Source organism: Aythya ferina (genome assembly GCF_964211825.1).
Source record: "Aythya ferina genome assembly, chromosome: 2".
NCBI classification, from domain to species: Eukaryota; Metazoa; Chordata; class Aves; order Anseriformes; family Anatidae; genus Aythya; species Aythya ferina.
Window position 1 is genome coordinate 62638039 of NC_140297.1, and position 27733 is coordinate 62665771.

Here is a 27733-nt window from a genome sequence, read left to right on the forward strand (position 1 = left end):
TATAGTCACACTAAACACCTTCTGCTGTTACCAAACATATCAACTTCCATTTGGTATTTAGTTATGCCTTAAACCCTTTATTTACTCTCTAGTCATGATTCATATAGCTATATATTGCTGCCAAGTGAATTCCATTACCATGGGGATATTTGCAGACATTTTAAATAGTTGAGATAAATAAAATAAACTAGAAAACCACCAAGAAATAAACTGATAGAAAATGGGAGATCGCTAGCTTGCAAACTTGAATTAAATACGCTGAATTTGGGGGCCAGCTAGTCAACACATCAGTAACTGCCTAAGTTCCATAATAATATACTGCAGGTAGAACAATACTGCACTTCTTTTTGCAAGAAAAGTAGTCAAAATACTTTAAAGAAAGGGACACGTAAAGAAACGTAACCTAGGGAAAGATTTGCTTCTTATACAGCTGAACACTCTTTCAGTAACATTCAGCTCTGCAGATTGATATTTCAAGCAAATAAAAAGCACACTGCCATGAGTCTGTAAGGAAATGTCACATCCAATAGCCTATTTCTATTACAGTGTCTTTGGTGGAGGTAAGCAATACCTGAAAATGGGCATGGGCATCATAAGCATTAGTATACACATAAACCATAAAAACTTGCTACAAGGTATTCCAGGTATATATTAAAAAAAAAAAAAAAAAGTGGTTTTGTTTAGCATATTGTGTAGCAGATTTGTTACCATGCGCTCTGAAGAGCACAAGATCAAAAAGGGCTATCAGTTTATAACCAAATAGTGCGTGCTTCATATATGCCACAGTTTTTACAGGTCATTGGGCATTGCATTAGACAGTTTCAGGAAAAAAAAAAATAGTAGAAGAAGAAATGTTGGCACAGAGTTTAGAAACATTCTGGATAGCTACAGTCCATGCTGCCAGTTAGTCCAAAAAGGCATTTAATGACCCTGTGATCCAGAAGTGGAAGAAAACATCTGCTTCTTAAAACATGTCTATGATGTTATGCAAATAACCCCAACCCCAATTTTTCTACACCAACACAGATTATGTATTTTGCTTGAAAATATATACACTGTAGGAACCAAGTCTGAAGTCTGGCTCTGGGAAAAGCACATAATTACTTCAAAAATTGTCCAACACTCTAACTTTGTTATTACAACAGTACAAGAACTTTTCTTATCTGGAAGATAAAGGATATGTCCCAGGTTATGCTAATGGATCTACTTTGAAACAAGCTCTTGAAATATTCTTGGCTTATACAGTGGATTCATCATCAAAAAGACCATTATCTTCCATTATGAATCCCAAACGTCCATATAACTGATTCTTTTAGAACTGTTTTCTATTTCTAGTACTGCTCAGTCATCAGAGCAAAATCACTAAGTACTAGTCTCCTTCTGTAAAAGAGCAGTTCAGCACAAAGCAATTCAGAATATAAATAAGAAAAAGCAATCTGAATTAAGTTTCATCATTTTCCTTGATCTACATTTCAGTTTTTAATTTTTCCCTATTGTGTGCTCAAAATTTAATTAACTAGATTGAACTATAATGTTTTGAATTTCTATATTTTACAGACATATTTCAGCTGTTTTCTGTTTTCATCAAAAACAGATTTGAGAAATGTTCTCTGATAACAGATTTGACAATGGGAGATGGTATAACCATTAAAACGAATTGCAAAATTTCTGCTGTCACTAGTCACTGAAGGCTTCAGTCAGTCCCATGTGTAAACAGATACCAATCTTTACAGATAGCCTCAAAAAAAAACAACCAAACAAACAAACAAAAAAAAACACTCTTTTTTACTTATTGATAAGTGACATCATCACCTTTTGTTGCAAGGGACAGATTAGCTGTATTAGATTAACTGGAGCGCCATGCATAGGCATGTTCAGCTTAATGGCTGAATTCTAGATAAACTACCAGCGAAGCCCAAAAGACAGGTACAAATAAGCCATCCTCTGAGTAAAGCGGGAGACAAAGCCAAGCAGTGAACTGTAAATGTTGCATTCATTGACTGTAACCAAAGGATCCAACACCTGTTTTTAGGATGGAACCGAAAAGTACCAAAGTCTTTTCTTTTTTGATACCAAAGTATCAAAAGCACCTTGAATATCTGCAGTTGAACAGTACAACTGAATATCTGAAAACGTCTTTCAGGAAGTGCAGGGTGGATGTTTGGGTATCAAGGCACCACTTCTTTCATTCATACAGAGCAGTTGGTCAGAAAAACAGGAAGGATGGTCTGACCGCACGGGGCGAACTACATGTGCACGTAAAGTAGATCAGAGAAGTGCAGAGGTTCAAGTCCTCCTCTCTGGAGGCAGGCTCCTGATGGTCCTGATAAGCAATTCCTTCTGCTTATTCCTTCCACGGAAGTACCAGGTGCAGTCCCACATGGCAGATCTGGGAGCCAAGTCATGTGCAGGTCAGGAGAGCGAGCGCAGCCATGGAGCCCGAACCTGCCTGCACGGAGGGCGCGGGGTGTCCCTGAGCTCTGGGGCGCAGGGGCCAGGCCAGTCCTGGTCAAGGCTCCAGCCTGCAGGTGTGAAGGAAGAGGCCCATCGCCTTAGCAGTGGGGCCAGAGAGGAGCCCAGTAGCCAGAGCTGCATGTTTCCCAGTAAATGAAAAGGGACAAAGTGATTAAAATGCCAGAAAATGGTACAATCAGTAACACTTTCACAGAATCACAGAATTTCTAGGTTGTAAGAGACCTCAAGATCATCAAGTCCAACCTCTGACCTAACACTAAGAGTCCCCACTAAACCATATCCCTAAGCTCTACATCTAAACGTCTTTTAAAGACTTCCAGGGATGGTGACTCCACCGCTTCCCTGGGCAGCCTGTTCCAATGTCTAACAACCCTTTCGGTGAAGAAGTTCTTCCTAAGATCCAACCTAAAACTCCCCTGGCGCAACTTAAGCCCATTCCCCCTCGTCCTGTCACCAGGCACGTGGGAGAATAGACCAACCCCCACCTCACTACAGCCTCCTTAAGGTACCTGTAGAGAGGGATAAGGTCGCCCCTGAGCCTCCTCTTCTCCAGGCTGAACAAGCCCAGCTCCCTCAGCCGCTCCTCGTAGGACTTGTTCTCCAGGCCCCTCACCAAATTCGTCGCCCTTCTCTGGACTCACTCAAGCACCTCAATGTCCTTCTTGTAGCGAGGGGCCCAAACTTTGCTGCAACTTTGCAACGTTTGCACCTAAGGCCTTGCTTTGGCATACTACTTAATACCTCAGGTCCAATTTCAAGTACTGGGCATACCATTGCTCTGCTGTTTGCAAGGACAAAGCCTGATTCAATACTCCTGGTGTGATGTCCTTTAGTCAAAAGCGTACAACTGGGAAATGCAAAGCACAGCAGCTGCACTATGTACACAGCACTACTTTCTTATCAGCACCCGTCATTTACTTTTGTAGAATCAACGTTCAGATGTAAGTATGGAGAATAAAATAAAGAGCTGACTACTGTATACAGGAAATTAATTTCTTTTTCTTCTATACTGTTTTACTTCCAGAATGTCAGGGGAAAAAATAAATCTGTCAAGTATTTGCACAGGACATCCATTCTAAGCTAAAAAATACATTTTTCTTTTGGAGAGCAGAACTTCTTCCCTTCAACAAGAAAAATATAATGCAGTGCCACATTGCATTAAGCGTCTAAGTACTTTTTCCCTAATCTAATATGCAAAGGATGATGGCAGTACCTTCTACCACAGTAGGAAGCATTTGCTAATGCAAACAGGCAGCCGGGGCTGTCCCAAGGTGTCGGTGTGTGCAGACCCTCTGCGCCCTCAGGACTCTGCTCAGGCACAACGGTTCACTGGGGTGTGCGCTCGGCTGCAGCGCTGGGCATTAATGATTACACACCTGGGTATGCAGAAAGTCTCTTAAGGATTTACCGAGACCTGCCCAGCCCAAGTGGGGCTTACTTATTAACAAATAAACAAACAGAGAGGTGGAATTACCAGCCACGTGCTGCACGCTTTGCTTCTGGTCCTCCCAGCAGTCGGTCCTGCCTGCCAGTGGAGGGGGGGAAAGGGGAGAGGGGCATTTGCTTCGGGCTCCGACTCTCCGGAGTAGCAAATCTATCTCATGATCTGCCCGTTCACTGACTCGCCTTCTGCGAGCGCTGTGGAAACAACATTGTAGACGGTGCATTTTTCAAATAGTTTCACGTTACTGGAAATCTTCTGTATTTCCCAAGCCACGCGTCTTTCTCAAGGATCACAATGGTGTAGAGCACTGGACAAACTTCCACAAAGGTTGGCTCTCACCTCACTTAATGAAGCAATCCTAATTGGTATGAATACATGACTAAGGGCTAAGCTCCCTTCGTGCTTCTACTGATCTATATTCTCCGCTACACAACCATGACTGCACAAAGCAACCATTTTCTACCTTCAACAATCAGTGCATGTGTGTGCCTCTCACAAGGATCACATCACTGGGTCATAATCTATCAAAGCCTCTTTCTTCAGATAATTGAAGTAATGGATGTATACCAGGACGATACAGTAAACACACTACAAAACAACAGATGCTGTATTTTTCCCATAGCAATTGTTTAATAGAAGCCTGTATGTGGAACTTTGACAGCATTGTATAAGCATTTGCTGATGAACGTAGCTCTTTCTTAGTGCTGCAGAGCATTTTTTAACCAGCAAACGGTGGGACTTAAGGAGGGGGCCCAGAGAGGCACACTTGACGTTGTTTCATTCGCATGTTCCTAGGATCATGTTATAGGTAGCAGCCAAAGACGACAGCTATGGTGGCAGCACTGGGAATAGTTGGGATAGCAGGTTATTGTGCAGCTTGGGAGTTAGCAAGGGGTTTCTGTTTGGTGAGAGCCCTTCTCTGAACACAGAGCAACTGAGGGCCTGGTTCTGGAAGCCTTTACTCACACCAGTGGTCCTACAGTTTGCACGTCTCAAAATAGGAAAGGGCTGATAGATGAGACATCAGGGCCCAATCAGATGTGACACCAGATGCCTCAAACTATTGTTGCTCTTTGTATTGCCATTGTATTGGTCTGTTTCTTGTGCTAGGGAACAAAGCAGAATGAGAGTATTTACACAGCAATCATCCAATGTAAAGGCAACAGATGTCTAGGAGGGAACAGAGTGTAAAGACAGAAGACACTACTGGTCAGCATGACAAGCAGTGGTCAAAGAGCAGTCGAGATCTTGATAGGCATCACCATGAAGCTGAGATTTAAGGATGGGTTTGAGGGAGGATACTGTGCTTATTATTTACCGTTGAGCATCCTCAGCCTCGTGTCTTGAAAGAGATAGATTGTTTTTGGGAATGGGAGTTTGGGACTTCCACCCATGTGGTATAACCGTACTGGTTGTTTTGGCAAATGAAAGCTTGGTGTGCAAAGTCCTGCTCGAGTTGCACAGCTCAGAAGGGTGCTGCAAGCATTGTGCCAACTGAGCAAGCATGATTCAGTCTGGAAACACACTGTTTGTACCCTACAAACACAGGAGGCACTGCAGTTGCCATCCAGGAGCAAGGCAGCAGGGCACATGTGCCGTAATTCTAACACATCCCATGCTGAAGCTGGTTCACCTAGTGAGTCACATCTGCTTGCATTAAAAAACAAAACAAAACAAAACAAAACAAAATAGTCTTCATATGTCTCATTGGCAAGAAGACATGAAAACTGGCTAGGCTGGCTGGGAACCAACCTGGCAGCAACCCTAGTCAGTACATTTTGTAAATAAGGTGAGTGGGTTTTGTTTCTATATCTGAGGACAAGAAGGACACAAACTGGTTCTGCATTATGGCAGGTAGCACTCTGTATTTAACCTTGCAAAGTGTTTTACTAATTTCACCAAAAAAAAAAAAAAAGTAATAAAATTGCATCTTCTTTCAAAAATCAACTTACGTAGAATCTGAAGAGTCTTGAAATTTACTTGCTGAGTTCATTTCTTCAAAGTTTGGTGATGATTTAGGGAAGCCTGTTATTTTTGAAGGCAGAACAGCAGATCACCGCAGGAATGTAAAAGGTTGAATTTGTTATATCTTACACTGAACACAATATTCTTTCAAACTCAGGGACCCATTTGCATTTGTTTCATTTCTTCTCAAAATGCACACAATTTTGCAGAATCTTCCTAACCCCATAAATTACCGTATGAAAAGAGACCTCCCCCCCCCCAGCTATTCACAACACAGAAAAATGGGACATTAACCTCACATAAAACCCACAGGCTTGCATCTTGCTTCCTTATTAAGTCTGTGCCAGTTTTGCAGTAGATTTCACAGGTGCAAGCTCACTGTTGTTTTTTTGTTTGTTTGTTTTTTTCCCAACGATCAATCCATGAAGTACAAGAAAATTACTTTAAAAGTACCATTCACTTTTTAAAGAGATCCCCAACAGTTACATACCTCAGCCATTTTCTCAGCATATCTGAAGACCAAAATACATTTTCTGAGGAATTTGAAGCCTGTGCTACAAGAAGAAAACAAGTATTACTCACATTGTTTGTTTTCCCGCAATGTATTTTTATGGGAGAGCTGTGGGGACCATATTCTGTATTCAGTGAACAACTTCTGTGATGTAAAAATGTCTCTTTTTGGTATTCAGATAACCATGAAAGCAATGCAGCTGTATCTCATTGCCATGGACATTACCACCTAAACCAACCAGAATGCAAAAAAGGTTATTTCTCACCTCATCCATTGTGAAAGACACAGATTTATGAGATAACATTTGGCAGTCCTGTGACCAATGATAATAAAAATCTCCTTCCCTTGGGCATCCAAGAACCACAGTATATTGTAACACTTCCAGTTTTTAAACAGTGCTGAACCACATTGCGCAGGGTTGCGTATCTTTCTGAAAAAAATGATGCATTTCTCACTGTTGCTGTGAAAAGTACTTGCTTATCAAATACACCAGAAAAAGTCAAGTAAGATATTAGAAAGAATTTCTGGAAGCCAAAAATGAACCAAGGACCATCTTAGCGTCTTCATTGCTGCTCTTTTCTGCCTTGCTACAAGCCTACCTACAAAAATACTGTATTACTGCCATCTTCACTTTTGCCAACTGAAATGGAAGTTGCTGCTTTCATCCTTCTAGTAGCAGGTCATGCTCTTAAAACGTACCTTTAATAACAGCAGAAAGGAGTTAAGCCATAGATAAAACAAATTTGAGTATTTTTCTCATTTTGGTGAGTACCTTTTTTTTTTTTTTTTTGTACTAGAGAAACATACTGTGTCTCGTGAAAAAGGCAAGGCACAGACCATGCTCAGAAATCCCTAACACAAAAGAAAGCATGTTATGTTTCAAATCACACATCATAAATATAGGTATCCACTATTGAAGTTTGAGCATGAAACATACAAAGAGTTTAAATGGCTCCAAAGAGATGTCCCGAGTATATAAAGGAAACACAACATTGAGATACGTAGTTGAAAAGGAAAGGCAAAAGTAGTTTGTTTGTTTGTTTGATTTTTCCTCTTTTAGTGTGCATCCTTTTCCAGGATCACTTATCCACCATGACCGAGTTTGCTCTGACTGGTAAGGGTGCTCCTGAGGTATCAGCACCACCCCAGACCAGCCCAAACGCTGTCTTGGCAGTGTGATTTTCAGCGCATTCATCTCCTGGCAGGATTTTATCTGGCCAACAGCTGCCTTCAAATAGTATTTTTTTTTTAACGCGTTTTCATTCGCTGCTGGGACGTGCGCGCCAAGTCATCCCCCGCCGATGGCCAGAAAGGCGAGACTTTAGCGGCGAGGATGAATGCCTTGGCAGCCCCTTCCCTCCTCCGTCCCGGCGGCAGGGCTCACACCTGCCTCAGAAAATCCCCCAGGGAAGCGGAACCCCCCGGGCCGAAGGCTGCCCGCTGCCCCCCGGCGCTGAGGGGCGGCAAGTCGGGCCCGGAGCCGCCACCGCTTCCCGCCGAGCTGTGAGGGGAGATGGGTGGCGGCTCTGTGAACGCGGCGGAGATCGTCAGTAGGGTCCCGAGCACTCCTTTGTGAGGGGAAAGAGCCCGGCGCCATCCCCAGCCGGGTTCCCCTCAGCGGGGACTCGGCGTGAGGGAGCGGCCCCGGATCCTCCCACGCCAACTGCGTGAGCGGGCGTGCGAAGGAAGCGCGAGGCGACGCAGCGCTCGCTGGGATGCGCGAGCGGCGCGCGGCATAACGGCGTTCCGAGAATAGCCCTAGTGAAAAGGGGGAGGAGGGGATGGGATGAAGGGCCCGTAACCGCCTCGCTCTGCCCCTCCGAGCCGGCGGCCATCTTTAGTCCGGGCAAGCCCCGCGAGCGCTGGCGTTGCGGCGTGCACCCGCTTCCAAAATGGCCGCCGGGCGGCCCCTTTTCCCCTGACACGGGGGGTGGGCGGACACACGGCGGCCGGGCCCGGCGGCGCGGGAGGCGGGCGGAGAGACGTGGGGAAGGCGGCCAGCCCCGCACCGAGCCGCTGCGCGCCCGGGGAGGCGGGCGTGTGAGGCGAGGGAGGGACGCTAATTGCGTCCGGCGCGCGCGTAGGCGCCGTGCGGAAGCGCCGCGGCCCCTCTGCGGCGTCGGCGTAGAGGGCGTTGGAGAATCGGCGGGCGGCGCGCGGGGAGGAGGAGGAGGAGGAGGGCCGGGGAGGTGGGGGCAGCTCGGTCCGCGCCGCCGCGGCGGAGGAGGGAGGGAGGGCAGCGAGCAGCCGGAGCCCAGCGTCAGCAGCGACACTGTCGGCGCCATGGGTGAGTCTCCAGCCCGAGGCCGTGACGGCGTGTGGGAGCGCCGGGGGCTCCATGATGGAGGCGGGCGGGCGGGGGGCTGCCTTCCTCACTCCTTCCGGCGGCCGGGAGCGGGTCCGAGGGGTCCCCTCCGGGTCCCATCCGTGTCCCCCGGTGTCCCTCGGTGTCCCCCGGGCCGCTGCGAGCTGCCCCCGGCCCCCCCGCCCCGCGCTCACTTCCTGCATCGTGCGCGAGGGCGGCGGGGAAGCGAAAATGCCAGAGGCATCGCTGCGCCTTCGGCCCTTTTTCTCCCTTTATTTTATTTTTTTTTTCCCCCTCCCTTTCTCTTTTCTCTCTCCCTCCCCCCCCCCCCTCAATCTCCCTCCTCCCCTTTTCTCGTTTTGCGCCCAAATTTGGGAGGGAGGAATTCGCGGCAGGAATTAAAGCAGGCTGGAAATATGCGGGGAGAGGAGCGGGTGGGACTGCGAGGAGGAGGAGGAAGGGGCCGCCCGGGGATGGATGTCTGCTGGCAGCCCGGGGTCACCCAGCAGGTTGCAGCCTGCTTTCCCTCCACAAAACCGCTTCTTATTCTTACAGATCCCTACATTAAATTAATTATTATTATTATTTTTATTCCCCTCGGCTCTCGGCCGCTCCTCACCTGCAGCGCCTGGCCTGGGCTGCGACTAAAAGCAGAGGGGGGATCGCAAGTGCACCCCCGTACCCCCAAAACCTGGGAGCAGTGCTCTGCAGGCAGTTCGGATGCTAGCCACTCGCTTGCCAGATGGGTCCTGCAGGGCGAAAGGCAGTGCTGCTTAATGTTTTGGGGCCAAGGGAAAGGCAGGGCTCCTGCAGGAATAATTGTAGCTGGCAACTTTAGGAAAAGCAGTGAAACTTATTTTACCGTGACGTTGTCAACTTCAGACGGAACCGGTTATGTACAGATGTAATTCTGTAGCATAACAGCCTTCAAGAATCTTCTGCGTGCAGTTGTATGCCACCTCCTGCTGACAAAACATCAGCGAACGCAAGGCTGTCAGAAGTATCCATGTTCTTTCATGTCCATTACGATCTCCCTCTGCTTCGCGCTGGCTTTAGATTACATGCCAAGAAAGAAATTCTTCCATGCATAGGGACATCCGTGATCTATATTAATGTTGAGCCAAAAAAACAAACAAACAAACATCCATGTGAGTGTATGGGCAGCTCCCTTGGAAGTTAGATGGGCCACTGCTTTATATCTTCACCAGAAGACAGATTGTACTTTCTTATGCAAGACATTTTCGTAGCAGTAGCTTTCTGGTATTCGATGCTAACTTCATTTCTGACCAGACACCAAAATAATAGTACTGTATTTCTGCTTTGTAATTGTCTGTGTGTAGTTTAAAGTCCTTGCCTGCTGAAATATTAGGAAATTGGATAAAATGTAGTTTAGTGTAGCATTAGGTATCTTTATTAGGTAGTGTAGCATTTAGGTATCTGATGCCAGTGTACTTTATAATGTTTATGTCTTGTTCACTTCTGTGAGATTACTGGCATCTCTGGCTGATGACTTGTACATATAAGAGCATTGTTTCCTGCTGGTTTCAGATAGCTGCTTTTTTTTAATTGTCTTTTAGCTAACATGTAAATAGCAGAGACCAATAAATAGAAATTTTACTTAGGAGAGCAAGTGTCAAAAAGATTTTACTTTAAAGGTCAGCAACTGCCTTGTCCACACAGAAACTGGAATCAAAATGCAAGAACATCACCTGTTCTCTGTCCACTGCTGTGGGGGAAAGGGTTGCTCCTTAGTCATTCTGAAATTGAAGCAAACATACCCAGAACCGTGTGTATCGGTCTGTGCTCTGATAATAACTCGCGGTATTTCCTTCAGTTTACCCACAAGGACAAGTGACGTGCCACAGTTAAAGTGGTACTTCGAATGTGAACTTAATGTGATGAAGAAATGTGTCTGTATATATGCACAGAAACTTCATCGTTTGTCTTAAGCAGAGATAAAGGATGAGACTTGTGCTTTTTGTAAGCAAAAATACAGTAAGTTCTGTTTTTTTTGGTTGGATTTTTTTTTCCCATTAGAAGTGCGTGTAAGCATGTATGGTAGTGTGGTTTTTGGGTGTTTTCCCCTCTGACTGACTGCTGATATAGTGGTGCTTTCATTACTCTTAAATTTCTTAATTTTCAGTAACTTCCCCAGTGCTTTATTTTTCTTGTTTTTAATACCACCTTGAAATACACATTAATACAACAAATTACAAATGCATTACAAGGGCTACAGATCCCAACCTTGTTCTAAATACAGTTGGTGGAGGAAACTTTACCTTGGGGAGAGTGTAGGAGAGAGGTTTCTTCTCAGAACTGTATTGCGACGTTCATTTTTAGCATTAATTTATTGCCAGACTTCACTTAACCTGTCTAGACCAGAGATGTGTATGTATGAGCGACGTTCTGTTTTCTCTAAGTTCATTCTCTCACTCCCGAAATAAGCCAGTTAATTGCAAATGTGTTCTCTATAATTAGAATGGCATTTAGTCACCATTTAAGTAGTTTAGTTAAGTCTCATATAAATTAGTAATTCAAATTTTGGGTAGTGTTAATCTCTAGGCGGACACAAACTGTCCTTAACAAGGCTTTGCCAGACTTGAACTGATGTTTATGAGATGTATTACAGAGGTGGGGATGGTGACACAGGTGAAGTAAGGAGATTTCTCAACTGCAAGGGCTAGAAACTCTGCTTGCAGAAACCAGTGACTTCCTGCTCACCTTGTCAGAGGGAGTTTCAGTTCGTGTATGTCAGTGGTGAGTCAAATTGGACTTTTTTTCCTGCCGCTGCCCCTTGTTTAATCACAGCATCACGATGGTTCCATAACGTCATTATGTAGCTGTTCGCAGTTTGTTCTGGTTTTTCCTTTTCAGTAAGGAATCAAAGCGCTCTTCACTTATGTAATGTGTAGTTTTGCTTTCTGCTTTGGTTTACTGCAGCTGCCCTGCAAAACCAGGCAATTGCTGCATTGCATGAGCATGGCTGTGAGGCTACAGAGCCTCATAAAGTTCTGATGCTTCGTGCTAAGTTAAAAATGGGAAAATAACCTGCAGGCTCACAAGCAGGTAGAAGACAGCGTGTATCCGCTGTCCTTTGGTTGGAATTTGAGCGAGAGGTACACAAGGCACATGGCTGACCAAACCTTGTTCTGATGTGCATCCCGGACTTCCTTTCTGCAAAAGCCGCTTCATCCGACTTCTGCTTTTTGTGCTCTTCCACCTTCGTAAGCGTGCCCTGCAGAAGCTGTCTGCGAGTCGCGTGCAGAGCTCCCTGTCCAGGCCGGTGGTGCTGCTGCACAGGTTGGTGCGTAGCTTCCTTGGCCTTCCCACAGCCACTTCAGGCAAAGTTGTTCTTCAGTGGCTCTAACTCTGTACCTTATTTACAAACTGCTCTTTATAGGGCTGTTTTTTTCTTGCCAGATTTCCATCATTTAAAAGGGTGATGGTTCAGAATGCATTTGCAAATAATTGTGGAAACAATATTGCAGAACAATAACACTACTGGTGTTGCGTAAGTTCACTAGCTTCTGAATGTAACTGAACTACAACTGAGTGATTTCTTAGCGTAGAAGACTTGAAAAGCAATTTTTAGTCGACATTGACAATCGCTTCTCACGATGAAGGTTTTTAATTGATTTTTGCCCATTTTGCACTTAAATGTTTTGTGTGTGTGTTTGTTTATCTGAGTAGCAAAGCAGTTAGGACTTAAAAGCAGGGGGAGGAATGATTAAAACATCAGGGAGATTTCTCTTTCCGTTGACCCCTGTAGCTTTAGGAGGATCAATATTAGGATATGGCGTATTGTTCTAGTGTCAGCGTTTTTATAAGAGAGCCTTCTAAGGGAAGCTTGCATCATAATCACAAAAGATGAGAGATCTGAAGAAAGAAAGAATGAATCTGACTTGAGACTCTTTCATTCGACCACAAAGAGACCAAGGGGTGACAGTGGCCTAGAAGCATGTTCTGGAGGGAAAGAAAATCACATGGTAAACATTTTCCATTGTTTTGTGGTGAAGCGTGCTAAGAGCAAGGGCCTGAACGAGAGGAAGGGAAGCGAGGTATGAGGCATTCTCTTCCACGTGCTAGGTGAGACCGGGATGTTGTGCTTTGAAGTAGCAGTTTACCAGATCTCAATCAAAATAGTTACCTTCTCTGTAGAAAACAGTCTATCATAGACTAATGATCAGGCCTTTCAGAAAGTCAGTCTGATGTTGAAGGCAAAATTTCTGGTGTGACACTTGCCTAGAGAAGCGTTGTAAGTTACTGTAGTTGACACTGAAGAAAAAATCAAGATAACGTGAACGCTGGTACTGGTGCCAGTGGTTGTCCCTGTATTGTGGGGAGGCAGATTATTAGAAGAAGAGCACATGAAAAACTGATATTTTTTTTTTTTTTATATCTCATGCATTAAAAGAATATTCATGTAGTGATTTAAGATGAACTTTAAATAAGATGAAACTTAACCTAGGGAGATGGTCAGGATTGCCAAGAGTACTTGAGGGAATGGTTAGCATAAAGCTTAACTCATGTCTTTTCTGATAGTGGCTGAGTGGAGTGTTTTAGGCTCTTACATGCAAAATAATTGTTTTACAGTGTACAGAAAGTTTTAGCTGCCCAGCAATACTCATGAACAGCATCCTTTCCATGTGGTTCCCTTTCTTAAACACCTTTACCCCAGGATTTCATTGCTTACACTTGTGTAACTGGACTGCAGCTGAAAAAGACTTCCTTGCTTGTGTATTCACCTCTTCTATTTTGTGTTACCTCTGGTGTTCATGTGACTGGTATGACTAGATGAGCTTGCTGATGTAAATGAAAGCTAACCTTAGGGTAGGGTAGTTGTCAGCTGGATATTTGAGCTGATCTGGCTTGTTCTTTGGCTGTACAATTACCAGGGCGGATGGGAGGAAAGCCTAAGCTCACCCTGGTGGTATGGTTTCTGGGCAAATCTGTTGGCCAGTGGCTCGAAGGGAGGCAGTTAGCTGCTTTCCCTGCCCTTGCCGTGGTGCCTCTCTGGCCCTGCTCTTCATGGAGCTCAACTTGCAGGAATTGCTTTTTCCTCTCAGTTGAGCTCCCTGAACCTTGTCCTGTCGTGGGATCACAGAATTGTTGGCGCTAAAGAAAAGGCAAGTGTGCTATAGGCAGGAGATGGGACGTGGACCATTTTGGCTATAGATGGCTTGGTGCATCCCTAGTTCAGTGCCTGTTTTAGCCCAGTACTGCTGCGGAGAGACATGAGCTTGATTTTCTGTTCCCACCCCGACACCCTGTTTTTTTCCACTCCGTCCTAACGTAGGCTGAAGGCTGTGGTGGTGTGCCCAAGGCAGTGGAGATACGCGGCAGCTGATCTAGTTGTACAACTTGTTTACTGCCACTCTACCCGTGGTTAAGATAGGGAATGTGGAAAACCCCATCCCCTTGGAGCAAGGAGTGGCGGCAGCTCTGAAGGCAGCACTCTCCCCTCCGTGCCCAGCTGCTGACTGAGTTGAGGATCCATACGTGGATCCTCATAAGCCCTGACTGATGATGACTGCAGAAATCCTACAGTGCAGAGGGCCTTGTCCTGGCCAGATCCTACTGTGATGATGTTTTAACTGAGTTAAGATACTGCTTTTAGCTGACTTCTTGTCAAAAACAAAGTGGTCGTGTGAGGTATTAGCAGCTGCTGCTGGAGAAATGTGATTTTTCTGGAAGCTTTCTGACAGCAAACATTTTTCTCACTGTATAATCTTGCCAGTGCTCCCTGTAGCTTTTTAAAACAAGAATGCAAAACTCGGAGTTTATGACTCAAAATTTGAGTTCTGGATGCTGGCTCAAATGTAATTGAATGGTTTCAAGTTTGGGGCAGTGAAAATTCCCAAAGTGGTGCGAGTCCAAGAAACACTTTTTTTTTTTTATTTATTTCTATATATTTTTTTCGCTGCCTCTGAAAACAAACAAGACTTTGTAATTTTAGTTAGGTAAGGTATAGTAATAAACCAAGAGATTCGATATTAAATTAGTTTCCTGTTGAGAGGCGTGAAATTAAGGTCTGAGTAATCCCTTGATCATGGGCAAAGGGCGGCCAACCTATTTATTGCCTTCTATATGTATTTTTTTTTTTTTTTTATGTTTTTAGTAGTTGATGGAGAACCTCAACTCTGCGAACTGCTGCAGTGCTGTTTGCTGGAGCTCACGGACATCTCCTGTTGTTCAGCTGTGCCAAGTATTGACCTTCGGTGCTCTTATTTGCAGTTGGGCATCTGCAGACTTCAGAGCAGTGGAGGGAACATGACTTTGCAAGGAAGAGATGGAAGCAATGGAAGACAAGACTTTAAAGAGACCAGGGCAAAAGTTAGAGGATATGGTTGTGCAATCCTTTTTCAGACCTTGTGAGGTTGAGGACTCTCACAGGAACTTGCAGGAGCTTTCTTCTTAGTCAGTTAAAAGAAAATTGTGTTAAAGTGTTAGAAATTCCAAACAGTACTTAAGGCTGGGTGCTTGAAGGGAAGAGAAGAAGATGGGGATGTTGAACACCCGTTCTATAAACAATTAGCAAGGAAAGCTTGGAATTTCAACACAGACTTGTTCCTTACAAGCCATTTTAAATTGATTTAGCAAGTTACTTTTTTTCAGCTGATTGCTGTTTATTCCTTTATAGTTGTTTAACAAGGCATCTGCAGAAGGTATTCAAGATTTGCTGTGTTCTGGATCCTTAAGCAGTTGAAATTATCAGTGAATTCAAAATTATATCACAATTCAGTATTTCATGCATACCAGGTTATGGTACGTGAGTGCTAATGTGTTGGTAACAAAGGGAAGCTGACATCTTGTTCGTCTGAACAGATGCAAGAGTTGATTTTGGAGAAGGCTTTGGAAGAGATTAAGATATAGCTTCTCCAAAGAAATGTTTAGAGATGGCCTCTAACCTGGTCGTGGAATGGATTTTGCTCAGCCCTTGCTTTGTGTCTCTGGCTTCCTGCCTAGCGGTATGCCTGCAAGTCATCCAGTGTCAGTATCCCCCTTTGGTAAAGGTGACTCGTTTTCCGTAAGGTTTATTCTTTTTCGCTGTAGGTAGTGAAAATGACCCTGTGTTTCTTGTTCTCTCCAGCTGTGTTCCCAGTTGTGAATCTTGGCTGTCAGGCACTCCGGTGTGGCAGCCAGGTAAGGAGAGGTGTGAACTCCCACTCTGAAACTTAGCATTGCTAATTGCAGCGGAGCTGCTCTGCTGCTCTATATCTTGGACCGCGTAACGCATGCTCTTTGCAGCCAGCTTGGTGTCTAGTGCCAGGAATTAAAGTAGTTGGGAAGCTGGGAAACGAGCAGATTTGATGCTGCTGATCATCAGGATGGAGCTGTGGCTGTGGTCCTTGCAGTCAGTTGTGCACCTGAGGGAGCTGGACAGCTGGCGTCCTGAACACCGTCCCGAGGTTTGCCTTCCTATTTGAAAAATGTTTGCAGTAATCACTGAGGTAAAAATGAATTCCTTTAAGTGGAATAAATGAAATCCAAACTTAGGGTTTCTAACTGCCAGCTTATAATTACTTCTCATCTGTAAGATACCAATTATATATTGTAGTCATCTTAATATCATCCAGCTTTAATGTTATTATCAGTATGGACCATTCTTTCATATCAGGATGTTTCCCTGTGGGTTGCAATAGTGTGAGATCTTGATGGCAACCAGGCTTTACTTACTGTCTTCCCTACGTAGTAATTACAGTGGAACAATTTTTCTGTGGTATCTTTCCAGCTTAAGAAATAGCTCAAAACAATGCAGGCAGCCAGCTGTGTTTCAAAACTTGGTAGCATCTGAGGTTAACACACTGACTGTTTCTATTAATTGGCATCATTCTTTGAAATAGCACCTGATTGTTATTTTTATCTCTTTGGTCTCATTAGAGTTCTTCCTATTATAAACGCAGCATTCCACAGGAAGTGTGGAAATAGTTAAAAAATAAAGTCTTCTAAATATTACTAATTTAAGAATATCCCAAGGCGCTTTTTTTGATTCTTGATGTGTCTTGCAGAAATACTAAAGCGTGAAAGTAAACATGATTTTAGAGTGCCCTGAAAATTCAGTTTGTAATTAAAAGCCTGACTTCTGTTAGCGATGAGATATCCTCATATATTAATTTTTCCAAAGGAATTGCTTGTTGGAAACATAGGGATGAGCACTTTCGGAAGTGCCCAGTTCACACTGTTCTGGAGGGCTGTTTGTGCCAGCCCAAAAGGCAGTTAATAGTAAAAGGCAAGTGACAAGGACGTATCTCTTAGAAAGTTTTAGCTCGGCATGTCTGTCTTGGTGAAGCCTCCTGCAAGTCAGAACTTGAGGTATTTGGTACAGAAACTAGTGTAGGAAAATAAAAGAATATATAGGAAAGCAGATGGCTTCCATATGGGAACGGGTGGCATCCGCCATGCAGAAATACATGGCAAAAGCCCCTCAGCCTTGGTAGGTTAAGAGAGAAGTCCTGCTGTTACCAGAAACACCAGGGGAGACGTGCTGCAACTTCTCGCAAGGTTCTCGGGGTGTGCACTGCACCTGGAGCATGGTGAAGGTACCAGAGTCTTTCTGCATGAGTAATTGAGCTCTTTGTGCCTTATCTGCATGCTCTGGGTACTCGAAATAGGTCTGCTGGTGTTGCTGCATTTCTAGCCTAATGGGCTATTTCTTGGGTTGCCAGCCTTAAGTCTCCTTGATGAGCCAAATGGGTTTACTTCTGTATTCATGGCACAGAGCAAAAGTAGGCACAGAGTGCAGGTCTGCCTTTATCTAAGCACCCCAGTTGAAATAGGGGCAATTGGATTGCAGGAATCTTCTCTTCCTGAAAAATTCACCCCGATGTTTGGGCGGCTGTAGCTAGCCCTGGCTGCTACTGCTACTTCGCCCAAAGGTTTGGGGTGGAGAGGGAGGAAATCAGCAGCACACTTTATAGAGTGAGACCTATAAACCATAATCTATCACTACTTGCTGAGTCTTTGTTTAACTGGCTGATCTGTATGCAAATTCTGAAGGAAAATACAATCTTACTTGGATTATGTGAACCTGAAGGAGCTGAAAGTATTTTCACCAGTACCTTGGATTAAAAGGAAATGGCTAAGGATCAAAACCAATACATGGCAGCACAGCACTTAAACGTGTTTCTTAATGGTGCTGGTAGGATGCTTTGTCGCCCTTTCTACTAGGTTTCCAGCAGTGAGTAAGACTTGAAATGGTCCCCAAGTTGAGGCACTTGCCAATGTTGTGGAGAATTTCTGGTTCCTGAAAGGTGGCTCTTCTCAAACCTGTACTTTAATGGATTTCACAGGAGGTGAAAGTAGAGTGTGTGTGGTAAAACTGCCAGAAAGTTCCCACCATTTTCTTAATTCTTTTCAAGTTTATTTACATCTCTTTGGGAAACTTACACAAACCAAGTAGACAAAGGACATGTGAAATATGAAGCCAAATACAGATTTTTTTTTTTCTCAGAGGTTTTATATAGCAGAATCATATAAAGATTTCTCTATTTTGAAATATTTTGAAACAAAGCTCCTTCATATTCTAGCTCTTTCCATGTTTCCTTTGCATCTTTCAGCTTCAAGCTTTGCCTTAGTGTTTGGATCAGCATAAACATTCAACGTTAGTAAAACTGAGGAGGCGGAGGAGTTAGGAAGAAAAGTTAGAAGTGATGGATAACACCATGTCACATTTGGTCGGAGCTCAGGCTTCTGCTGTTCTGACACTGGCACCCCTGGCTGCCTCGTGGCGACCCCTTTCTGTAGGCATCCCTGTCTTCTGTGCCTCTTCTTCACTCCTGCTTTATGGAGCAGAAGATAATCAGTCGCTTGCCATCAAATTTGATTTCAAATGGGTCGCTGCAGTTAGATGCAAGTTGCTACCTGGTGGTGTTCTGTGTGTCAGTTTCTACAACCAGACTTCAGGCCTTTTTCTTCTTTTAAAGAAAGGGTAAAGTGGGAAAATGAACAAAGAGAACAAGAAGCTTTTTAAACACACAAGATGCAATTTTACTCTTGTATTTAAAATGCAGAAGAAAGCTTCCTTTTCCTTCCATGAATTAGTTGCCTAGCTAATTCCAGTAGAGGATGACACAGAACTGTTGCTGCGTGTGGCTGGCCTGGGTGTCTTGTGGGGTCATCTTGGGCAGGACTTCCTTCAGCACGCTGCGCTTCTAGAGGCCTGCTTTTCGTAGGTTGACAACATTTTGGCTTGTTTGTTTTCCGTCCTATCCATCATTAGTTTTGTTGTTTCGGAATAGTTGGCTGGCTTCGTTTTCCTGCAGTTGTCTGCTTTCTCGCACTTGTTTGCTGGAAGAATGACAGCACTGTCTGTGGTCCCTGCAGCTACTGCAGCCTGCTCCGTTTGCTCAGGCGTGCCCTTGTATGCTGCACGCTGGCTATGAAGAGCAGCTATTTCATTTTTTATAATAGATGAACTAAGGTTTACTAGTGTGTTGATTATATTCCTTTTGTTTTCCTTTGGAGTTTACCACTTTCCATGTGGGTGCGCTGCCCGTAGCCCAGCAGATACTGTACTGCCAGCTCTTTCTGATCTCTTGCAGTGCAGAATCCTTTTGCTCTTATAAATCTCATGCGCTTCAGCACTATCTGCTAATAAACCGGATCTGAGTGTCTGGCACGGGGAGAGAGAGCGAGTCTGAAGCCAGCTGACTCTTTACTGATACTGACTCAGTGGCTACGCCCAGTGAGACTTAGAGGAACAATCTGCCTTGGAACTGCAGTCACTGCATCAGCAGTCGAAGTTACTGATTACTGACTTGATCAGTTTGCTCCTGAAGGCTGAACGAGATAGTGGTTTATTGGTAGTGGTTGCACAGTGGAAGAATTTTATCTTCTGGATCCTTTTTGACGAGTTTTAATTTTGTCTAACATAGGCAAGACCCCAGGCTTGCACTCACAAGCCAAGCTTTCCTTCTACAAAAGGTTTTTAGTAGCTTTCTGCTGTCTGCAGTTGATGTGTGCTAGAGGGAATAGAAGTGCCAGTTTCCCTTTCATCAGTGCTAGACTTGTGCTGTGCAGATTATGGCACATGTTATTGACTCTGCAGATGTTTATACTTTCAACAGTGAAAGGAAAAACATTTTTGTAGATGTTCAGCACAAGTTTAACTCTACAGCTGTAGCTGATGAGTTTCCTTTTTCAGATTGTTTTCTCCATACTTAAACTCAGTATTTGTTGTAAATGTGGATAGTGTATATCTTATTGTTTGTAAAAGCAAGATTAGGGTATTATCTATTGTAACAACAAGTGCTAGGGGTGTAGTAGCAGCATTACTGTACTAGATACTGCTACCTAAAGCTCCTATTCTAAGAACAAAAACTGTCACTTGCAAAACATGCAGTTGCTCTCTGCCTTTGGGACGAGGCAGGGCAAGATGGGTATGTGTATTAGCTGTATGCTTTATGCATTGTCTCCATATTGAAAATTGGAAAATATTCAGACTTTGTCAAGCTGTGGGAAGCTTTTAAGGCCCCGAAGATGTTGATAGGGTATCTCCTAGTCTGTCCACCCCAGTTCCTAGAAATCTAAACCTGCGGGACTTTAAACAACTAGCACTGTTGCAATGGGCAAAATTGTAATAATAATAATAATAATAAAAGTTATATCAGGTATACTTAAGGAAATAGTGCTTTATAGAGTAGTCTTTCTGTATAAAACTAGAAATTCACCTAAACTGACCCTATTTATAATGTGATGGTAAGGAACTGAATAGACATGTTGTGGCTAGAATATATGCAGAAATTAGTTAAAAGTTCTAAAAAGATGGTTTTAGCTTTATTGAAAGCAGTGTTAGAGCAGATGAAGATGCTGGACCTGCCAGAAGAAAAGAATTTTCTAAGTAAACTGCGTATAAGAGAAACTTGCCTCGTGCCTAGATACTGTACAGGAACAGACTGGCTGCGTAGCAAATGTGAATTTTAGAAAAAAATATTATGTTGGGAATGTATTCACTGTTCCAAATGCATGGAATAAGTTAAAAATGATTACCTTCTGTTTGCACTGGTAAGTGCCATTGCTATCGCATGTCTAATTTAGTAAGTAATTGTGCCCTTTCTAAGACTATTTTATGTTGCTTATAGTGTAGTCAAAGTTCAACAATTCATTCTTGGGTTTTCTGGGATGCTTCTGGAGACTTTTAAAAATGATGATAAATCCTAGAAGGAGAACAGGGGGAAAATGTATCACATTTCTTGCTTTTAGAATAACTTTGAGAAGCTCCAAAGCCCCGGTATAACAAAAGCTTTGGCTGGATCAGAGATTCCTCCAGTGTTGAACTGTTTTTTCTATTTTATCCTTTTTTCTCTCCAGCTGTCTTCATTCATATTTGCTGCTGGTTTGGCTGGGTCGTAAATCCTTCACATTTATCATAATATCCTGTAACAGACTGGCAGTGCGCAGCAGCTGCACTTACTCATGTAGGCTTTGAGCTGAGCTCTTGGCTTGCACAGAGGCAAAAAATGGCTTTAGCTCACCTTGGACTTGCAGTTCTCCTTGATAAGGGAATAAGGTGTGCTGTTTGGTCAGGCAGTGGGCATGATGGCAGTCATCTTTTGGCCCAGATGGCATTACCTGCAGAGTGACTTGGAGTTCTTCTGTTCCTGGACATGGTCAGCTCAGAATAAAGGAGAGATGTAAATTACAGTGACTGGGCGACAACACAGATGATAGACTTAATGGAAGGCAAGGTAATGAGGATTTCCTGATTGCCTCCTAGGAAAGTGCCGCCTTTCTTTCTTCTCATCATTTGCATAGTTACAGCAGCTTGCTGTTGGCTATTAGTCCGCCAGGTCAAATGATGGATCTAAAAGCACCAGCTCTGCTGCTTGTTTATGTGGGCTCTGGCATTTTGCTTGGGGCAAGCCTCTGTTAAAGTAACATTGAGCATACAAAGTGGATGCATCGTAAGTCAGCTAAGGCCAACGTTAAATTGCTTGTATGACTTGCTTTCATTTGTGCTAAGTGAGAGCAGAGATGATGAATGACAATGAGGGCTTACAGGAAGATATTACAAGACTTGATTAAAGTTGATAGATAAAACACAGTGTAGGTGAATGTAAAGTGATCCATACACAGACAGCTTTTGTGCTGTGCGCTCAGAAGGGAGCTGTGACCATCTGCTACAGTCTGGGAAAAAGGTCTTGGGCCTGTGCTGTGGTTCCCTGGAAGCCTCAGCTCAGCACTCAGCAGTAGTCAGAAAACCAAACCGGGTGTTGGGAGAAAATAAGAAGGGAACAGAGAACAGGAGATCCCATGTGATGTGGCTGTGTAGATCTGTGACTTCTTGCCTCTTGGATACCATGCATAGTTCCCACCTGACCTCTCCAGAAGCTTGCAGATCTGGAAGTGTTGCAGAAGAGCACTGGAGGTGATCAGAGGCAGAAACAGCTGCTTCTCAGAGAAGCGTGCTCGGTTATTAAGGCTGTTTTCCAACACAGGTAGCACTGTGTGCTTGGCAAACTGGAATGTCACTGTTTTTTCACAGCACTGCCTTGTTTCAAAGTTTAAAGTGGTGATGTGCAACATGATAAATGTTAGTAACTTGGTGCTTGGTATCAAAACTTTTGGGTGTTTATACTGCTGCAGTGTCTGCAGTGTTGGTTGGTCTCCCAGCCTGTACAGCTAGCTCCATTTCTGCTGCATGTGCATCTGTCCTTCCAGAGCTGCAAGGAGTGTCCAGTGCTGCCTCTTGGTTTCAGCAGGCAGAGAGGGGCACTGGGACTGATGGGCAGGGCTTTGTTTTTTTGCCTCCTTGGAAGAGTGCAGCATCAAAGAGCTAAATAGGCAGAGTTCTTGTGGCTCTGCACACTGGTACGCTGTGAGGGGGGCTGGGAAAGCAGAAGGCATACATCCCACTGGGTAGTAAAGGAGAAGGGAACCTCAATGCTGCTTCAGCTAGTATTCATGACAGTGTAAATTGTCTAGAAATAGGCTCTGAGCCTCTGGGAGTATGGAATTGATTAAAAATTGGGTGTTAGGGTTCAGTAGCATTACTGACTGCTGTCTTAGAACTTGGCAGTGAGATTTATTTATTTATTTCTTGTAACAGTATCTTGAAATGCTCCAGCACCAGAAGGTACTTGGTGGAAAAGCAAACAAACCAACCCCCAGAAATTTAAAGGGTCTTTGTGAATATGGTTTTATCGTTAAAGTATTAAAGTGTCGTGTTGGAGAGCTAGCTTGGGTCTTTTGTCATCTACAGGGTCAGATGATATTAAAAAGGCACTTAACTTGTGCACACTGATTTGTTCTTTATTTTCTGGCTGTTTAACCAAGACAGTTATGCCCAAACTTGCAGTAGTGCTTTAATGCTCAGTATGGGAAATGAAGTGAATTGGCACTGCTCACTGAATGTATAAAGTGATAAAGAAATACAAGAACCTGAGAGGTGTTCATGATGATGGTGGCTTTGATCTTTTTACCTTTTCCACTCTAAAATAAAAAGGATGTACAGTAGTGTGGTGAAATTAGATTATGTATTGTGGTGAGCACCTATGTAGAAAACAAATACCTGTGAATCTATTGCAGGTTCAGGTAGCATATGGTAAATGCTGAACATCTAGAATAGTAAGGACTACTGAGTGACCACCTGTATTGGCAAATGGTTTGCAGGCTGTGTAGCTCATTATCACGAAATGAAGCTGTCTGTATAAAACAGACTAAATCGTGGTTGCGTAAAACAGTGTATTCTAAGTATACTAGATCAAAAATATTTTGGGTAACTTTGTTGATCAAATGTAAGTAACTTTTCTTTCTTTTTCTTTCTCTCCTCACGCCACCCCTCTTAATCTCCCTGCATTGCTGCTGTGCCTGTGTGGGCTCCTTGCTGTGATGGTTCACATTCATCATTTTACTGGACTACTCTTGGATGTATTCTATCCATGTCTTCAACACTGGAAATGATGGAAATGTGTTGTTTACAAAGTAGCTGTAAGTATTCCTTTGATAAAGACGTGTTACAGCTATTGTGCAAATGCAAGAAACATTAAGGCTTTAGTAGGTGAACTGAAACTGAGCTTAGGTAGCAGCTGGTTGAAAACTAAGAAGGAATAAAAGATAAGGAGAAGCTCTTGTAGGTATTGGAAACATTAGATCTCACCCTACACAGTTATCAATACAGTGGAAGCTAATACTTCAACAGAAAAGTAACTTCTTGTAAAAGCTGTTTGAGGAATTTAAGAACGTTGATTTCGTTTTTTTTGTTGTTGTTCTGTTTAGAAACAGAAGGTTCCTGAACAACTAGGACCTTTTCAAAACCTGTACGTTGAAAGCACTGATTTTAATTGATATTGTTGTATGAGAAATCTGAGTCTGGCAACCAGCTTTGGTTTTTAGAAAGGCTCTCTTATTGGTAAAGTATAAATGCTGAAGTTAAACACAGCATTAACGCTAGGTATGACGTTTCTTCATATATCTTTCTGATTAGTGGAATTTATATTTTGTTGTCTAAAATAAAACAAATTATGGATGTAAATGTTGTACATCCACTTAATGGAGCAAACAACCTGAAAGTTGCTATATGATCTTGCTTAGCAGTTCATACTCAGCTTTCTTAAAGTTCCTAGAAGTTAAACTATTCTAAATGTGCAACTCTTATGTAAAGAGGAAGGCAAGGAGATAAGAAAAAATAATATTTTAAAACGAGTTACTTTTAAAGGCATTCTTAAAAGCAAAAGAAATAATACCTTGATATAAAGCAAGGGATAAGCTCTTTCTTGTAAGTATGGCTTACATTAAAAGGCATGTAGGAATTAAAAGATGCAGGTGACTGGTCGACAAGTAGAACTACCTGTATGAGGAGTGTCTGAATATGAGTAGGTCTTTTATACCTTGTAGACTGAATAGTAATTACACATCCTTAATAGTTATTAAGGACATGCCCTGTTGAGGAAAGTTTTAATGCCTTAAAGAGCATCCACCTGTCTGTGAGGTAGTCTGTGAAGCATTGGCTCCTATTTAGTGTTTTAAAATGTGACGTATTTCTCAAAAGTTGTAGTAATAGCCTGGAGAAGTAAAACGGTCCCTCGATTTTTACATTTCTGGCTGATTTTTTTTTTAAATCTTTTGAAACCTTTAAGATGAGACTAGTGCTGCACTTAAGGCTGAATTCAATCAAAAAGCATCTTAAAGAGTTTATTGATGACAGAAGGCAAACACTTGCACATTTGGAGAAGTACTAACATTTGTACTATTGTGTGTATTTGAACTCAAAGTTACAATGCCTGGCTTTAGCAGGCTGTCATTAAATGTTCCTCTTCATTCTCTATGAGTTAATGAATTAAAAGATACTGTGTTATTTAAACTTGAAGGAAAATTATTATATTATCACTAAATTAGAGCTGGGAATTGTTTGTTCTAGGATTTCATCCTTTCTTTCAAAACAGTTCTGCTAAATTCAGACTCTGGATTTATTTAAATTCAGTGGTAGCACCAGTATAATGTATCTTTATAGTAGCGTAATCTTGATAGAAAATAATGGTTTCTTTGCCAAATGGAGAAAGCAATTATGTCAGTTAAAGCAAAAAGTCAGTTCATTGCAATCTCACAACACTAGGAAAAGAAGCTAATTCTTATTTGCATTCAGTGACTTTAAAAGAGAGAGTTTTTCTATCCTTGCAAGGAATGTTTGCTTTAATTTAAAATAAACATATTTTTAACTCTAGAAGTTATTACTCTTAACAAGTTTACTTATTGATTTTTAGTGTTTAGAAAAAAGCATCCAAATAAACATGAGTCAACCACATACCAAATTTAAATCGACCATACTCCATCCCATGCAGTCAAGTTCTGAGGCAATAGTGCCTGTAGCAGAACAGATGACATTGTGTGTGTTTGTAGAATCCCTCTGTCCTCTTGAAGTTAATTGTGGAAAGGGGAATTCAAATTTGTAGACAGTGCTTCAGCTCCAAGGATGTGCATAAGTGCTGTAAAATCTGAAACTGAGGTATTATCAAATCACATCCTGTCAACTTCGGATAGATATAAAGCTTAAGGTTTTAAAGCCCTTGCTCCATGTAAAACAGTATGTTGTGTTGTGTTCAGTAGGCAATTGTGTCAAAAGTATTTTTGTTTTTTTCTGTAAAAGAACTGAATTGTCTTTTCTCAGAAGATGCTCAGGCCTGCATGATCAACAAGCCCACTGGTAGAATTCTACTAAAAGAATGGTTTAAAAGTAACATGACATGGGTGATTTCTGGAGGTTAGTCAGGTCTAGCAGAGTGATGGAGAGGCATTTTAACCACATTCAACGTTTTTAATGTTGTGAGAAGGAGTAATGGGTAACATCTGAAATTCTCATCTCTTTTCATAGTAGGCAATATTTTGAATGACTCCTTCAGAGTGCAAGCCAACTGAAGTTTTGCCTGTGTGAAGGGTTTGTTGCGATACATGCTGCATTAGTATACATCAGAAACAGATTTACCACTAAAAGATTAATAAAGGCTTCCAACTGTGTGATGCAGGAGAAGCGACTGCCAAGTTAGTCCTGATAATATTGGGGCAGTACCAGCACAACTCTCAAAACTGTAGAAGAGCTACACTCATACTACTTACCTGTGTTTCAAATGGGTGTTGTACAAAGTTGAGTATATTTTAATGTTTGCACTGTTACACTATTGTGCTTGCACAGCAATTACATGGCAGTTGAACTTGCTAACTTTCTGTGCCAGTCTCTTAGCAATCCAGTCAAAAAAAAAAAAACCCTAGGGTTTCCTGTTTGTTGCTGCAGTACATTGCATGGTCTTTGATGTAGGCAGCTTAGGGTTTTGAGAGGTAGGATAGATAGCACCCTTCTTTGAAAATGAAGCAAACTGTTAAATAGCTTGAAATACAAGCACAATAAGAAGCTTTTCTTTTAACTTTTTCTTCAAAATATCTCATCTTAGCAACAGAAGAACCTTGAAGGATATGTGGGGTTTGCAAATCTTCCAAATCAAGTATACCGGAAGTCTGTGAAGAGAGGATTTGAGTTCACACTCATGGTAGTAGGTATGTTTCTTTTTTATTCATTCAGTGGTGATCACTGGAAGTATGTTGGCATAGTTCTTAAAATTTAACATGATGATGTAAGTATATTTTTCTGTGATCTCATGAGAAAAATGTCTTCATTTCCATACTGTTAAGTCCATAGTGTTCAAAAGAACAGGTCTTGTGCAAGTAGGAAAGAATGAGAATGAAGAGCTGTACAGTTCATAGAGCTTAAGAAACAGGGCCAGTGTGGCTCTTGTCTAAGATGTATACTTGCAACTATGACAGAATATAAATAATTTGAGCTTTTTTTTTTTTCATTTGAATAAAAAATGGAACTGCTTTTAAAATTGTGAATGCAGCATGATGACCTGAGATCCAAAAGTAAAGCTGGAGTCTTTCTTTGAACATCACCATTCAGCACGATCCCATGTATCCTGCATTTCTGTGGCCACAAAACTGTGCTACAAAATCAAAGCTTTAATTTAAACAAACCTTTCTAGCTTGTATGGTTGCAAAGAAAACCAAATGTAAACAGTTGGTTCCCTATGGACTACAGAGAATTTGAAACTGTAGTTAGAATGGATGAAGAGTGCTGGGCATAATGGTTCATTTAGGCTTTGGTGATGACCCAAATTATTACCTGTCCTGCTAGGACATCCGATTTCCCTTCCCCCCCCCCCCCCCATTTGAGTATTTGAATTGTAGTAGATCATTATTAAGGTTTAGGTATATCTGTACCCAACTGATGCATATGTACTGGTTATGTGACTCACTTTTGTCATGCTAATGGTTAAAATTATTAAAACAAACAAAAGAAACTTTGTAATAGTCATCTGTCTCCTTGATGTCTTCCTTTATCTTGTAATTTGGGTAGCTTGCTTAATGCTTTGATGTTTTGTCATCAATACAATGGTTGTATCGTGCAGTCATTATGGATATGTAACAAAACTGCTGTTGACGGAATTAGAAATTAAGGTCAAATATCAGTTTATTTTGATGTCAGAGTGAGAATTTCAAAATTTTAGTGTTGCTTTTTTCTTTTGCAACTTGAAGTCCCATCGTAATC

At 42.5% G+C, this 27733-nt stretch overlaps 2 protein-coding genes across 11 annotated transcripts in view; one reads left to right on the forward strand and one right to left on the reverse strand.

Moving 5' to 3' along the window:
• Positions 1–904: 904 nt before the first annotated feature.
• LOC311432061 (uncharacterized protein) lies at positions 905–26687 on the reverse strand. Of its 9 annotated transcripts, XM_084510107.1 has the most exons (7): positions 26587–26687; positions 6661–8688; positions 6375–6438; positions 5872–5944; positions 3950–4113; positions 3689–3851; positions 905–2589 (listed from the first exon to the last, which is right to left on the reverse strand). In XM_084510107.1, exon 2 carries the CDS (start codon positions 8678–8680, stop codon positions 7943–7945), a length of 738 nt encoding a protein of 245 aa, XP_084366233.1. In that variant the 5' UTR covers positions 8681–8688; positions 26587–26687; the 3' UTR covers positions 905–2589; positions 3689–3851; positions 3950–4113; positions 5872–5944; positions 6375–6438; positions 6661–7942. The 9 variants fall into 9 exon arrangements, with proteins under 9 accessions (XP_084366233.1, XP_084366236.1, XP_084366235.1 ...); XM_084510110.1 differs by having other exon boundaries at positions 3950–4000; positions 6375–8688; XM_084510109.1 differs by having other exon boundaries at positions 905–2522; positions 6375–8688.
• Positions 26589–27733, forward strand: part of SEPTIN7 (septin 7) — a 57866-nt gene continuing 56721 nt past the window's right edge. For both annotated transcript variants that reach the window (XM_084510104.1, XM_084510105.1), the window contains exon 1: positions 26589–26685. In XM_084510104.1, coding sequence (XP_084366230.1) covers positions 26676–26685 — 10 coding nt within the window. In that variant the 5' untranslated portion in view covers positions 26589–26675. The remainder of the gene's footprint in view (positions 26686–27733) is intronic.